This window comes from Elephas maximus, chromosome 12 (genome assembly GCF_024166365.1).
Source record: "Elephas maximus indicus isolate mEleMax1 chromosome 12, mEleMax1 primary haplotype, whole genome shotgun sequence".
Lineage (NCBI taxonomy): Eukaryota > Metazoa > Chordata > Mammalia > Proboscidea > Elephantidae > Elephas > Elephas maximus.
The window spans coordinates 20,232,292-20,247,632 of record NC_064830.1 but is presented as its reverse complement, the minus strand read 5'-3'; the positions used below and the strand labels follow the sequence as shown (position 1 = coordinate 20,247,632).

General features: G+C 40.0%; 1 protein-coding gene across 3 annotated transcripts in view; it reads left to right on the top strand.

The window, feature by feature from the left end:
- NOL10 (nucleolar protein 10) overlaps positions 1-14,925 on the top strand; it is a 115,414-nt gene extending 100,489 nt beyond the window's left edge. For all 3 annotated transcript variants that reach the window (XM_049902715.1, XM_049902713.1, XM_049902714.1), the window contains 2 exons: positions 7,134-7,236; positions 12,400-14,925. In XM_049902715.1, coding sequence (XP_049758672.1) covers positions 7,134-7,236; positions 12,400-12,519 — 223 coding nt within the window. In that variant the 3' untranslated portion in view covers positions 12,520-14,925. The remainder of the gene's footprint in view (positions 1-7,133; positions 7,237-12,399) is intronic.
- The last annotated feature ends 416 nt before the right edge of the window (positions 14,926-15,341 follow it).

The window sequence follows — 15,341 nt, the reverse complement described above, 5'->3', positions numbered from 1 at the left end:
AAGTGATAATACTTATTACGAGTTTAAAAGAAAAATCCTGTTGCTTAAAGTAATAACCCTTTGGTATGAACAGCCTCTGCCATGTGCTGGCATTTTGGCTCGAAATGCTTATTGAATTCCAGTCTTGACTGGGTTATTTTGGCAAATCCTGAACTTGCAGTAGCTTAATATTTTTCAATGAAGCATAGAGCCATTATCCTTCAGAGACCTAAAGTGACTCCTACTGTTTATTCTGCTAGTTAATCAATAGGCAATCAATAAAGGACAATCAAAAAAGGATGGCATCAGAATTGAGTATATTGTGTTTAAATGTTCACTTGGACCTGCTCAGCTTTAAAACTATCTACAGTAAAACCTGCAAAATCCAGAACCTTTGTAAGGCAAAAACTTGTCAGAGAAGGAAAACTAAAATATTTTCCACTGAAATGAGCAATATTAAAGTGGTGACTACACCCTGTCAAAGGCGGAATCTTGCGAGACCCAGAAAAACGAGGCAGTCCTGTTGAGTTCTGATTCTGACAGGTCCCACTGTATATAAAGGGAAAAGAGAAAAGCAAAATGGAGCCCAATACTTGAGTTGAGTTCTCCTCTTTGCTTGGCATAGTGATATGACCAGAAAAATACCTGTTTGTTGGTACGTATGTAAGTGCTTTTTAGGGCGCTGACTTTATTTGTGAGTTGTTCATCTACCCAGTCATCACACAGTGACCACGTGCCTAGTGTGAGCAGAATACTGCTCTAGATGCCGGAGATGGAAAGGCAAGGCACAGCTCACATCCTTTTAGAGTTCGCATTCTAGCTGATACTCTATGAATTCTAAAGAGCTATGTGAAAGTGCCAGAGAAAGAAGGGGTTTATTTTTTGGAGATTTAAGGAAGAATTTATAAAAGATCATATTGAAATTGATCTTTTGAAAGATGAAAATATGAGCACTGAAAGCACAGGGGAGAGATGGGATTCTAGGCAGAGGCAGCAGCATGAACAAAGGAATATCTCAGTTTTAGAGAGAGAATGCAGAGAGAAATTAACACCCAGAAATCAGCTAAACTATTACAATAGTCCCAGTCAGAAATGATGAAAGCCTGAGGTAGAGAGGAGCAGACATATTTAAAACCAAATTATTCAGAAGACTACAGAAGAGTAAGAAAAACGGGCATAGACTACAACATTGCTTGGTTACTAATTTCATGTCAAAAGAGAAAGGAATAGTCAAGGATGATGTTGAAATTTCTAGTAACATTGTCACTGAGGTAAAGAATACAGGTTTAAGGCTAAAAGTCATGAGCTGGGTTTTCAGCACGTTCAGTTTGCAGTACCCAAATGTCGTCTGGGTAACAATCTTCAGCAGACAAATGGAAATGTAGCTCTGACACTCTTGAGGGGGTACGGCCAGCGACATTGGTGTGAGAGATACCAGCCTTTATTGTATAATTAAAACCTTGGAATAAAAATGATTTCCCATAAATGTGTAGAATGATATGAGGACTACAGATGGAACCCTGAGGAACAAACCTCTCTTTAAGAAAAATACAAATGCATACAAAGTAATACATATAATTTTAGAGAGGTCACAAATACACTGATTCCTGAGGGCTAGGGATTCTGATTTAGAGGAGAGGCAAATGCAAAGATGGGTAGGGAAAAATACTAAGGAGTTGTCAAAGAGGAAGGAGGAAAAATGGGAAAGACCAAAGCCTGGAGAGGGTTTCACAGAGAAGGGAATGGTTACAAAGGTCAGATGGAGCCAAAAGGTCCATGGAACGAAGGTTGAAAAAATGCCATGAGGAAGGTAGTCTTATTGGGACTAGTTCTCTGGAAGTCAGACCAAATGTTTGATTGCACTGGATTGATGAATAAATGGAGATTACAAAATACTGTGAAGAATAAGTATAGATTATTCTTCAATAACAGAGTGAGAGGAAGGAGTCAAAGACAGTAATTTGATGGGAAAAGGTTTTTCGGGCTTGAGAGATATAATTTGTTAGCAGGCAGAGAGGAGTTAACTATGGAAATAAATGGGGATAGTAAGAAATGGGAAAGTGAAGTAAATTGACATAGCAAGATTTGGAAAGAAATCAGGAGTAAATGTGTCTAGGAGCACAAGTTAAGGGATGGCCTCAGAAAGGACAAGAGATATATCTTCAGACCCAAGTCAGGGTGGGTGGAAATAGTTACTTTATAGGTGGGAAGACTAGGAAGGTAGTACTTGATGGTCTCAGGTAGGAGTCGGCACGGCAGCCTTTCTGTCGTCTGAAACAGCTGTGGATTGTGAGCCAGAAAGTAAACGGTGGAGGAAGAGAGTCTTTCAAGTGAATACTTTTTAAATTTCAGTAAATGAGGATGTCTCTACATCTTGGGTAATAAATGCCAGCTGCTGTGTGGTCCTTTTCAGTTCCGTTGATCAAAACATTCTTTGAAGTGCCTACCTACCCTGTGATACCAAAGAAAACAAAACAAAAAAACAAACCTGTTGCCTTCAAGTTGACTCTGACTCATAGTGACCCTATGGGACAGGGTAGAACTGCCCCACTGGGTTTCCAAGGAGCTCCTGGTAGACTTGAACTGCTGACCTTTACTTAGCAGCCAAACTCTTAACCACGACGCCACCAGGGTTTCTGTGATAGGCCCTGGAAATTCGAAGATTGTGAAGACAGTCCCTGCCGTTGAGGAGCTCATCTTCCTCACTAGGTAGTTTAGTAGCTCTCCCTGTGAGTTTTTTTTACCACATTGTCCACTTTGTGAATTAATGATGGCAAATGTTTGCTCGTCAGCTAATTTTCCTCACTGATAGTAGAAACTGAAGGAATGCAATCTTGTTTTAATATAAATATAGGCATTTAAAAAAATCTAGTTTTGAAAACAATTTAATTCCATTTAAAATTCCATTTTAATATTTCATTACTCAAGTAATATGTACTGAAGTAATGCATAAGTGTATAATCATTGTAATACTTAAGGATATAGAATAAAAGGTGAAAATCTCTCTTATCCCTCATACTTCCTCCCTGAGGTAATTTTGTATGCCATCCTGCTAGCTTTTTAAAATTCATTCACTCATATGTGTACACACTCACATATGCATAGTTTTAGCCTTTCTTTCTTTAACATAAGTGTATCATTTTAATCGCATTGTTATTTTTCTTGTCCTTTTCATTTAATGGTATGTCTTAGAAATTTTCTTTGTGAGTACCTGTGGATCTTTCTTGGTGTTGTCGTGTGGCATCTAGTTGATTCCAACTTTCAGCGACCCTATAGGACAGAGTAGAACTGCCTGTAGGGTTTCCTAGGCTGTAACCTTTTCGGGCGGGAACAGATCGCTTTATGAATGCATAAGTGTTGCATAAGATGGATGTGCCATTTACATAACTGTCCCCTTAACTGTGGAGGCTTAGGTGGTTTCTTGTTTCTCTCTTACCTTTTTCACAATTACAAATATGTACTCGGTATTTTTTTTAGAATATATTCCTGGTAATGAACTTTGATCAGAAGGGGTGATGATAGATACTGCCCAGTTGCCCTCGGAAAAGACATTAGCAGTTTGCACTCTCACCAGCGTACCTGTTTCCTCACAGCTGCAGCAACGATGGATGTTAGGAATCTTTTTAAATCTTAGCTGAGCTGATTGATCAGGCATTAGAGTTCGTGGTTGCTTGAATTTACCTCTCCTGAGAGAGGGGCTTTGAAGCAGCATGTGCGAACTGAAAGCATCAAAGTGGAATTTTTAGTAACGCTTACAGCATATGTAAATATTGGGCAAAATCAGTTATTTAAAACGAAGTACTTAAATTTTTTAAATACCTATAACTTCTCATGTATCTGGAATTCCATTTCTTCCTTCTCTTCTTACTCCTTTTGGTGTAGACCTGGGGAAGGTGACTTTTAGTTTAATTTAGCATCTAATACTCCTAAATGCTGTGGTAAAAGCACACAGCTCTGTGTGTATCATCTTCCATTCTCCTGCTTCCCCTTCCACACAAAGCAGTTAAAAAAAAACCCTCAGTTGAGGGGCATTATTTTTTAATTAAATTTTTAACGTGTGTGTGTGTGTGTATTTTAAAACCTCAAAGAAGTAAAGCATTCAGCTTCCCTGCAGCATATAATAAATATCTGACTTGATTTTTCCCCTTGCAGTTTTTTTTTTTAATCGCCCTACTAATAATTTACATTCTTCCCTAATAGCCTTCTCCTCTTTGTACTAATTTCACTCACTTTAAACTTTTGAAGTCTGTGTCTCTCTTGCTAGCAATCACTCCACATTTTCAAGGGTTTTTTTGGTTCATCTTGACCCAATTAGATCTAGGTGGACCCAAAACCTTCAACCTTTGAGTTAGCAGCCAACTGTGTTAACCTTAAGTTTGCACCACCCAGGGAGTCCTAAATTTCTTAACTTTAAAATCAATTACAAAGTACCCAAAGATGTGTCGCTACAGCCCTGCAGCCTGGATGGGGAAAGAGCAGAAGCGGAATGGGGAAGGAGGGTGCAGGTGCTGGGTTTCACAGTGCTGGGTTGCTGCAGCTGAACAGTCGTGTATTAAATGCACTTGTACTTTGATTTTCTGGATTTTGCTTTGTGTTACAATAGAGAATTTTCAGGTGTTACCGCAGCTGTGCTTGCCTACTCTCTAAGTCATCTCGGACCAAATCACACTCAAGAAGCAGGCTTCAGAATTGCTGGTTCGCAGCTACATTGAGTGTGAACTGACTTTCAAAGGGAGGGAAGTGGAACTTGCTTTAATGCAGAAATCTCCACACACAGTCCTTGTCTGTGTCTGATCTTCTGCCATGGTTCATTCTTAAACCCAGCTTGTCTTTCCAGGCCGCCCAGACAGAACAAGTATTTACAAGTGCACCCCGTTGAGAGAAAACCAGAATTTATATACCCGATCATGGAGGAAATAAGGGCATTCTTAAAAGAGTAGTAATTTCCCCCAATTTACTTGAAAAGCCTTTTTCTTCCCAAATTAGTATTTTCTGGGTACCACCTTGTCTCAGTGGCTCCATACTGATTCAGCATTCTTGTTAACTTTGGAACCTCAGAGTTTATAGTTATGAAAGCAAAGAACAAAAATGAACAGGTTGAAGATTTTGCTTATGCTAACATAATTCACATGCATGGTAGAGTCAGTTTACGCTTTACTCTGAATTCTAGTTTTTAAAAAAAAAAAAACTTGAATTTTAATTTCATTCAGTTGGTCGTGTGGAAGCGTGTCATTTAGAATACTTACTGGAAACGTTTCCTGAACAAAACTTGATAAATCAGGTCTGGTCTGACACACGCCTGGAAACCAGAAATTCTTAAAATGGAATTCTGGTCTGAGGCTTGAATCCTTTTGTAGCCTGGGGCAAGTCATTTAACTTCTTGCCTCCCTTTCTGCCATCTGCAGAGGATAAATACTTCTGTCTCAGGGATGTTGAAAGGATTAATTAGTTAGTCTGTAAAGAACTTTGAAGATGAAAAGTACTTTAAAAGTGCTTCTTAATAACATTATTGCTTAGAAAAGAGCACCACTTTTATGCTAACCACTTTATGCCTCAAATTATATAAAGAAGGTATGTTTAGTACATTACTGCTAGTTATAAACTAGAGATAAATCTCTCATGGTGTGAACATCAAACATTAGCTTAAGAATTTCAAAGGAGCGTCACTTAGTCTCATGGATCCCTTCAGAGCTATGTTCTCCCCGTAAGACCCTTTCACAAACTCAGCCTTTATCTATCTTTTTATTCAGTCAAGTTTTTTAGTATTAACTTTAAAAAGGCCCGTTCAGTTTAAGTTGGTACCAGAAAGCTAGCAGAGGGAAGTGCATTTACTGGTTTTTCAGGAGGTAACAAAATACGAGAGAGAACTATATTCTTTCCCCTTTTGTTCTCTCTCCTCTCCCTTCCCAGTTTCATCATTGTGATATGAGTGTGTTGCTTTAGCCATTTCTAGAAGGGTTGAAGCTAACGGCTAAAACTTACTGAAAGTATATACCTGTAGGCTTACGAAAAAGGACCAGTGTCCAGATTTTATAATGAAATATCACAGCAATGTTCAGTGAAGTATTATATAACTAGTACTGGGTTCAAATTTACCAACTTTATTAGAAGGGGGAGGTTGTGTTAATTATGCAGATGATAATGAATTGCAGAGCACAGCAAACCAGACACAGATTATGTATAAAGAGACCTTAGAAAAGTTTGGAAAACATGGTCAAGAAATGAAATGAGATTTAAACTTGGGAAAACATTTGTCAGAAGGAGCAATTGAAGAAAGAAATGGAACTATGAGGAGAAATAGCAGTGAATAGGGCGGAATCAGGTAGGACTCTTCTCAGTATCGCTGCTCTTGTTTTCTCTCAGGGTGGTCAGTCAGATTCATTTTTCAGGTTGTTCATGCTATGGGATGATGACTTGTAGTCTGGTGAGTTAAGACTGAGTGAAAGAACAAGTTCTCATAGCTCTTCTTTGTGACTTGACCCGGAAAATTTAATCTATATCCATCCCTTTGTAGAAAGCAAATTATTGTCATTACTAGGTGCCATCGAGTCGATTCTGACTCATAGCGACCCAATGTGACAAAGTAGAACTGCCCCACAGGGTATTCTAGGCTGTAATATTTACAGGAGCAGATCGCCAGGTCTTCTCTTCCACGGAGCCAGTGGGTGGGCTCAAGCCACCAACCTTAACGTTTAACGATTGTGCCACCAGGGCTCCTTAGAAGTGGGTGGGTCATTAAGGTACCCATATACCTAACTTGTGTGTGGCTTAAATATAAAGAGCTTTAGAAACATAAGTGCCGCTGACCATCACAATAAATTACAGACATCAGAAATACTGCTGCTTGCATTTTGAATTCAGAAATATGATTTTAGTAAGATAGGTAGCAACCGTTAAAATATTTGATACTGCTACTTAAATTATTAAAACAGTGAGTTTTTACCGGTCATTGTTCTTTATCGTTATATTGTGTATGAAAAATGACTTTTGGAGCGCCCCTGATTCTTTTCCATTGATTGTGTTAATTGAGTGAAATTTTCTGTTGGCCATATGTGTAGAGGATTTTTCTTCATGTGATCATCTTAATTAAAATTTGTTTCATACGGTAAATCAAAGCATAATGCTAATAAATTATTCTCTTAAATTCTCTACAGCAAAACCCTTGAAGACCGTTTGAAACTTGAAGCAAAAAATGGGACATTGAATATATCAGACACCACTGTTGGCAGCAAACAATTGACGTTCACATTAAAGAGGGTAAGATTTTTTTTTTTTTTTAAGTGTTATTCTTTGCAGAAGAAAAATCAGCTTCCAGTAGTGTTTTGTGTGCCTCCACCTTGGAACCGCCTTCCCAAGCTTCTCTCCTGTGAAGGAAGCTCCTGCTCCCTCTCCTGGCATTTTCCCTGCAAGCAGAGCCCCTCCGGAGTGGAGAAGTGCACGTTGCTTGACAGACACAGAGCCAGGAGTGTTACCAGTGTCCTGAAAAAAGCAGGGCATTAGTGACCGAGGAGTTGGCACTGTGCCTTGAGTTGGTGATGAGCCACCATCTGTGGTGTCTAGGTCACCGTTAAAGTGTACTTTCATCCCTCCCAGCTGCAGGCAACCACGAGTCTACTTTCTGTCTTTATAGATTTGCCTCTTCTGGACGTTTCGTATAAATGTAATATTGGTCTTTTGCAGCTGGCTTCTTTCACTTATCATATTTCCAGGCTTGTACGTAGTTGTATCAGTACTTAATCCATTTTTGTTGCCAAATGATATCCCATTTATTTATCCATTCATCAGTCATCAGTTGGCGAACATGGGGGTTGTTTCCCTTTTTTTTAAATGGCTTTTATGAATAATGGTGCTATAAAATATGTGTGGAAGTGTTTGCATGGACATATATTTTCATGTCTTTTGGACACATGTCTAGTAGTGGAATTGCTGGGTCGTATGGCGACACTGTTTAACCTTTTGAAGAGCTGCCAGAATGTTTTCTGAAGTGGCTGTACCATCTTACATTCCCACCAACAGCGTGCAAGGATTTCAGTTTCTTCGCATCCTCTCCAACACCTGTTATTGTCTGTCTTTTTGACAGCATCCTAGTGAATGTGAAGTGGTGTCTCATTGTGGTTTTGATGTGCATTTATTTCTCTAATAACCAGTGAAGTTGAGCATCGTTTCATATGCTTATTGACCATTTTTGGAGCCCTGGTGGCACACTGGTTTAGAGCTTGGCTGCTCAACAAAAATTCAGCAGTTCGAATCTACCAGCCTCTCATTGGAAACCCTGTGGGGCAGTTCTGCTCTGTTCTATGGGGTCACTATGAGTCGGAATCAACTCAAAAGCAGTGGGTGGGGTTTGGATCAACCATTTGTATATCTTCTTTGGCGAAATGTCTTTTCAAGTCCTTGGCCATCCACCTGTGATTCTTCTAAAAGTTCTCCCTAACTGTATCCAGGAGCTTGCAAAATGATAAGAATTTTTTTATTCCAAGTGCTTAGAAGCTTTTCTGTTAAATCAGCCTCTGTTTAGCACAAATTTACGCTCTTATACTTATCATTTAAATAACTAGATATGCATTCAGAGTAACTCATTGTATCCGTCCCCACTTTCTTATAAATTCCCTGTGTTATTAAAACATTTCTCGATTCCCTCTGCAACTCAGGAAATGCTGAGTGTGAGACAGGAACCAGCACAGCTGCAGGAAGGATCATAGATTTAGTAGCTTAACCCCAGTGTCGTCGAGTCGACTCCGACTCATAGCGACCCTATAGGACAGAGTAGAACTGCCCCATAGAGTTTCCAAGGAGCGCCTGGTGGATTCAAACTGCCGACCCTTTGGTTAGCAGCCAGAGCTCTTAACCACTAGGCCACCACTTAGCAAGTGCCTTAAATCATAAGAGACCTCTTTCTGCTCGTTTGAATGAGGAGTCTACTTTGCTGTAGGGTGAAAGTACAATACTTTTCTCACTTTTTTTTTTTTTTTAATTGAAGGTCCCGAGTTGAAAATCAGTTTATAGTTCATGGTAAAATGAAAATAAGATGGCTCAGAAATTATATTTTTTGCTAAAAACAAAAGAAACACTAAGAAATGCTTAAAGTAAAGCAGCAACAAAAATAAACTATATAAAGAAAAAGAAACGCTTAAAATGGCATAGTAGCTGATTCAGGCAGCAGCGTTGAAACTTTTTGGGACTGCATCAGTTAGATTTGTGTTTTATCACCTGACTAACAAAATCTTAATTATTAAATCTCAGCTTTATTTAAGACTCTTTAGGGACTTGTTTCTGTAGTTGTTTACAGATATCTCTTTTCATATTAGGTGTGTGATCTACTTGAGTAAAATCATAAGTTTTTCCAGGATTTTCATGTGTTCTCAATTCTATTCCATCGGTCTGTATGTCTGTCCTTATACCAGTACTGGAGCCCTGGTGGCACAGTGGTTAAGACCTCAGCTCCTAACCAAAAGTTTGGCAGTTCGAATCTACCAGCCACTTCTTAGAAACCCTATGGGGCAGTTTTACTCTGTCCTGTAGGGTCACTATGAGTTGGAATTGCCTTGACGGCAATGGTTTTTTTTTCCCCTAAAACGTCAGTAGAATTCAAGAGGGAAAATATCTATGCTTTAATATTATTTAAAATTGAGTAGTGGCAAAACCTAAATCTAATTTGGAAATTTCATTAAATACAGTCCCTGATTAAAATTGTGCTGGTTTACGTTTATCCTCCACCATTCTCTGTGACAGGATTGCTGAGTAATGTAGTAAAGTAGCCAGGCACAGGATCATGAAGAAGGAGGAAAGGAAAACTTGGAAATGAGTTAAATTGGCCCATAAATCATGATGGGTCGGTCACATGATGGCATAAATAGCCATTTAGAGAAGGGCTAATGATAGTCCTTTTTGTGAATGGGGATCTGCAGAACAATGGCTTCTTCTCAACAGTGTCCTCTCTAAGCTCCTGCTTTTGTTGAGAAGGCCTGGCAGAGCTTCCCAAGCAGTGTTCCAGGAGAGGTACATAGATCCTCTGGGGAAAATGCTTTTGCAATCAAACAAATATGGAGACCACCTTGAGCTGATATCTGTATTGAAGATGTATAAAGCACCTTAAATCAAAAGCTCTGACATACCCTGTTGGTCTTTATTTAGCATATCATTTTCCAAAATTATATGAACAAGAAATACTTCCTTAAGGGATACTTATTAACATGTTAAAAAGCCAGTGTTTGTTAATTTTACAGGGGTCTTGATATCAATACTTGATCTGCTAGGGTGTGTACAGTCTCCTTCAAGTTTTCCATTAATAAATATGTATTGAATGCCTGCCTCCTCTGTACCAGATGCTGGTACTACACAGAACAAAGAAAGTATGGTCCTTGCCACCATAATTCTCAGCCTATTGAGAGAGTCCGTGAATAAAAGTTATACACATGTAAGTATATAATTATAACTGAGGTAATTGTTCCAAAGGAGGACAGAGGGCTGTGAGAGTGCTTGACAAGGGGACCTATTCTAGACAGAGGAGTTAGAAAAGGATAAGAGATACATAGGTTGGGTCTTAAAGATGAGTAAGAGCCCTGTGAAGGGGCAGGGAGGGTCCCAGGTATAAAGTACTGTATAGGCTGAGTCCTTGCCTGAGGAGGGAGGAGGCCTGGCATGTTTGAGGGTCTGAAAAGGAGCCTGTGTGTCTAAAACACAGTGAGCAAGGGTAAGAGTGGTGTCAAATATGACAGAAAAGGCAAGTTAGGGGCTAAATCATGTAGGACCTTGTAGGAAGGGCATGTTAAAATTTGTAGCCTTAATCCTAAGAACAGTGAGAAGTTACTGAAATGTTTTGATAAGCAGAGGACTATCATAACATTTTTATTTAAAAAAATCATTCTGGCCATTGTATGGAGAATGGACTTAGGGAAGATAAGAGAGGAGGTGAGGAGACCATTAGGAAGGAAGGCAGCACTTGTAGTGGTCCAGCGTAGGAGGGAGAGTAACTTGGATTAGGGTAGAAGCCTCAGACATAGAGCGAGGTAGGGGAATTTGGAGTGTACTTTGGAAGAATATCCAGGGCAGGACTGCTTTGAAAAGGCACTGGAAGAAATGGTAATAATTAGAAAGGAACCTCAGTATTCAGAAACTTAGTTTAAGAGTTTCCTGTTGTGTTGTTGTTCTGTGCCGTTGAGTCAATTCCACCTCATAGTGTCCCTATAGGACAGAGTAGAACTGCTTCATAGGCTTTCCTAGGCTGAAATCATTACGGGAACAGATCACCGGGCCTTTTCTCCTGCAGAGCTGCTGTTGGGTTCAAACCACCGACATTTCACTTTTCAGCTGATCGCTTAACTGTTGCACCACCAGGGCTCATTAAGAGTTTCCTAGAATAGGGGAAATTCATCCTTTTGTGGTATTAAAAATAGCTTTTCTATCTCACTACTTGCCCACCTCCCAACTCTTGAATTTTAAAATATTAAGTAATAACCAACTAGAAGTGAAGATAGAGACTTTATTCAAGACTAAAATACAAATGAGTATTGTTAGGTATGTGGAAAATACTGGTTATAGTCAGGTTTCATAGGTGTCTGAAAGGCGTGTACTTCAACTTTTTGAACTTAGACCCCTGACAGTGTTTTCTCAGTCTACTTTCTGTGGAACTCTGCCAGGTAAGAATATTTTTTGAGCTTTACATTCTGGAGTTTGAGTTATTTAAACCATAAAATATGTTAATAAAACTACTTGATGGGGTTAGGGGTGTACCACAGTCAGCCTGAGTCTGCTTCCGTCTGTGAACTTTTTCAGTTGTCTGCCAATCCCTTGTCGCTCAGTGTTTACTGGTAGCACATTTCTGACCTTTGAGGGGAATTTGATTTTTTTGGAAACAGTCAAAAATCCTTTGGAGCCAGTTCTGGTGAATGCATAACCAAGCTTGGATAATAGACTTTTAGTACACCTAAGTGTTTTTTGTTTTGTTTTTTAGATGATATGAATAAACTCATAGTTCTGGCTTATGAACTAAAGACAGTTCTGTAAGAGAAGTTCTGGGCAATTCATAAGCAATAGCATCTTCTTAAGGTGGCTGTTTTGTAGGGGACCATTCCCCTTTCAAATATGCCAGTAGTGTTTGTATGTTGGTTGAAAAACCAGTCTCAGACTTCTAGTTCTGACTACACACCAGGGCACTTCTCTTATCCAGGGGCACCTTCATGCACAGTGAACGTCTGGTTTGAGAGAGGATGCAAATGGACTTTTGTCCTGCAGTTGCTGCCAGGGCAGCATTTGTCAGTGGTCAGTCCCATCGGCCGGACCACCTGCCCCTGGGAGCATCTCTCCCTGCGGCGAGGCTGTGGCTGGGGGTGGTGCTGTGGCCGCTCTGATGGCTACAGAAGAAAGGAGTACTGGAATTTTCATTCTCTGTCTTTCTCCTCATTTCACTTTCTCCTTTAGTCTGAACAGCAGAAGAAGCAACAGGAAGCTGAGAAACTGCATCGACAAGAGAGGAAAAAGCTTCGCCGTTCAGCCAGTCACCTGAAGTCAAGACACAAACGAGGACGGCCATTTCATTGAATTTGAAAATGTCCCCACAGAACGCCGGTGATCCCTGAGTGTGATTTGGAAGGAGCACGTCACTGCCGTATTGATTATCACTAGGTTATATTAAACACAGAGAAAGGGACATACCTTTTTTAAGTTCCATGTATCTTCTTGATACATTCACAGAGGTAAAGACTTTATAACTTGTCTCTATGCCTTGTGGATTGATCTTCGAAGACTGGGCTCACACCAAATAGTTATTGCGTAGTTCTTGCTCCCTTGTAAACACTGCCTCTTTTTCCCTCGTTTTAATCGAGGAAACCAGGTTATTACTGTTTTTTAATATTGGGAAATGTGTACAGTGAATTGAAAGGTTTATCCTGTACTGAAAAGGAAGATTTATCATGTGCTAAGAACTTTTCTTGCTGCAGTGCCTACCGCCAGTCATGGTTAAGCCACAGAGAGACACCGTGGCTGTTGACTGTGTATATCGGCCATGTTTGTGTTTATGTTTTAAGAATGTGGTGATTGATTGTGTTAGTTTCAGATTTTTTTTTTTAATTTTTATACCAAGAATATTATTTAATGGTAACAACAGCCTAAAAAAGGAGCCCTGGTGGTACAGCAGTTAAGTGCACGGCTGCTAACCAAAAGGTTGGGGGTTCAAACCCACCGAGAAGCTCTGTGAGAGACCTGGCAACCTGCTCCCGTAAAGATTATGGCCTAGAAAACCCTCTGGGGTAGTTTTGCCCTGTTATGTGGGGTACTGTGAGTTGAAAATCAACTTGACAGCACACAACAACAATAGCCTAAAAAAGAGATGGAAATTACTGGTTATTCTTTTAGCATGGCACAGATAAACTATAGGTTTTTGCCATTTCTTAAGTGCAAATAGAGATAAACTGGCCAGAAATAAATAAATACTTTTCATTTGAATAGCCTCTTTGAGAAAGACCCATTCTTTGAGTTAATTTGGAAGTTTGGTTTTCTTAGTTGCTCAGATATTAATGTGCTTTTGGGGGTGCATTTATAGACTTTTTTAAAGTTTCTTTACATACAACTCTCTGAACTGTAAATGATAGAATCTTTGAAACTGTAAATGATGAACCTGCAAAAAGGTAGAGTGCATTATTACTAAAACCATGCTGTGGAACATGTAACAGGTCTCATGAACACCTAGATCCAGGGCTTCAAGTTTAAGTCACATCTACTTCTCCTTTCCTTTCCTCTGTCAACATCGTTCCTTATTTCTTCAGGTCTCTGCTTCTGTCTGGATTGCAGTCAGTCCCTTTCCCCCAGGCTTTATCTCTCCCTGCCCACTGCTTCTCCTGTGCGGTCTGGCTTGCTCCACGGGGCAGGGAACAGCTTGGGTCATCCGTTCACTCCTGTGGTCTGAGAGATAGTGTCTGTTTCCACAAAAACTATATGTGTTGTGCATGTGTGTGGTATGTAGAATATATGTATGTGAGTGTGCCCACCCACTGCCATCGAGTCGTGTGTGTGGTGATATATCTGTGTGTGTGTGCAGGCATAGTATCCAGAAAGAAATTCTTGTTATTCGGGGAGCCAACCCAATTTGTGTTGTGTTAACAGATTAAGTCCTCAAGTTATTTAAATCTCTGGTTACCAACCGTTTTCCTTTTTCAGCTTCTTATCCCCTAAAATCATATTCGTGGACCACCTCTTCCCAAAGGAAGGCGCCTTGGCTTTCATGTTGCTTTCTTTTCTCTATTTCCCACATTCCTCCCTTAAGGAAGGAGAATATAGAAGAAATCAGAGAGGGATTTGGACTGACACTCTGCTGCCTGGAATTTTTTCCCCAAGGGTTGGGTGGTTATGCTCTAGTCTAGACTTACGTCCTAAGATAAGGTCTTCCACACCTATACCTGGTTTCCACGGCTCCTTCTTTTCTTCCTTCTTTGGGGGGACCTTGTTTCGTTAGGAGCCAGTATGCTACAGTGTTAAATTCCATTAGCAGTGCTGAAGGGTAAGAGGAGGACTTAAAAAACTAGAAAGTCAGACCATCCCCAGATTAAGGAAGAATCAAAAAACACCCAAACTCCTTTTTGCCGTCGAGTTGATTCCTACTCACAGCGACCGTATAGGACAGAGTAGAACTGCCCCGTAGGGTTCCCAAGGAACATCTGGTGGATTTGAACTGCTGACCTTTTGGTTAGCAGCTGAGCTCTTAACCACTCTGCCACCAGGACTCCTGAGGAAGGATCAAAAAAAAAAAAAAAAAAAAATTTTTTTTTTTTTTTTTTTTTTGAGGAAGGATAGTACAGATGAATTCTGGATACTTGGGAGGCTGGTAAAGTAGTGGGCAGAGCTTGGGTTTTGAAACCAGGCAGACCCAAGGCAGAATCCTAGCTCTCATTCTTGCCATTTCTCTGTTCTTTAAATATTTAATCTCTTTGAGCCTGATTTCCCCATATAAAATGAGCCAAATACTTAGTTTTTTCAGGATTTGATGAAATGCATTAGGTAAAGCACCTAGCAAGTGCTAGGCAGTGGGTACTTAGTTATTTCTCTCCAGTCACCCTTACCCTCATCCCACAGCTCTGAACTCAACATATTCTTTAATATTGAGGGGTTTTCTTGAGAGCGGAATTAACTCCTCAGCTTCTGTTCTGGGGGTTCCTGAAAGGCAGATGGAGGGACTAAGCTGAGACCATGGCAGATGTTCAGGAAATATTTGCTGAATAGATAGATGCATGAATACTTCTTTCAGGCTCCAGCCGTCCTTCTCACTGGCCAGATTTTTCTAGTTATTGGTCCCTTAAAACAGACCTACCTCTTCAGAGTTAAGACTCCTGCTACCATCCTCATCTTTCTCTGAAGTCTCCTGTTTAAAA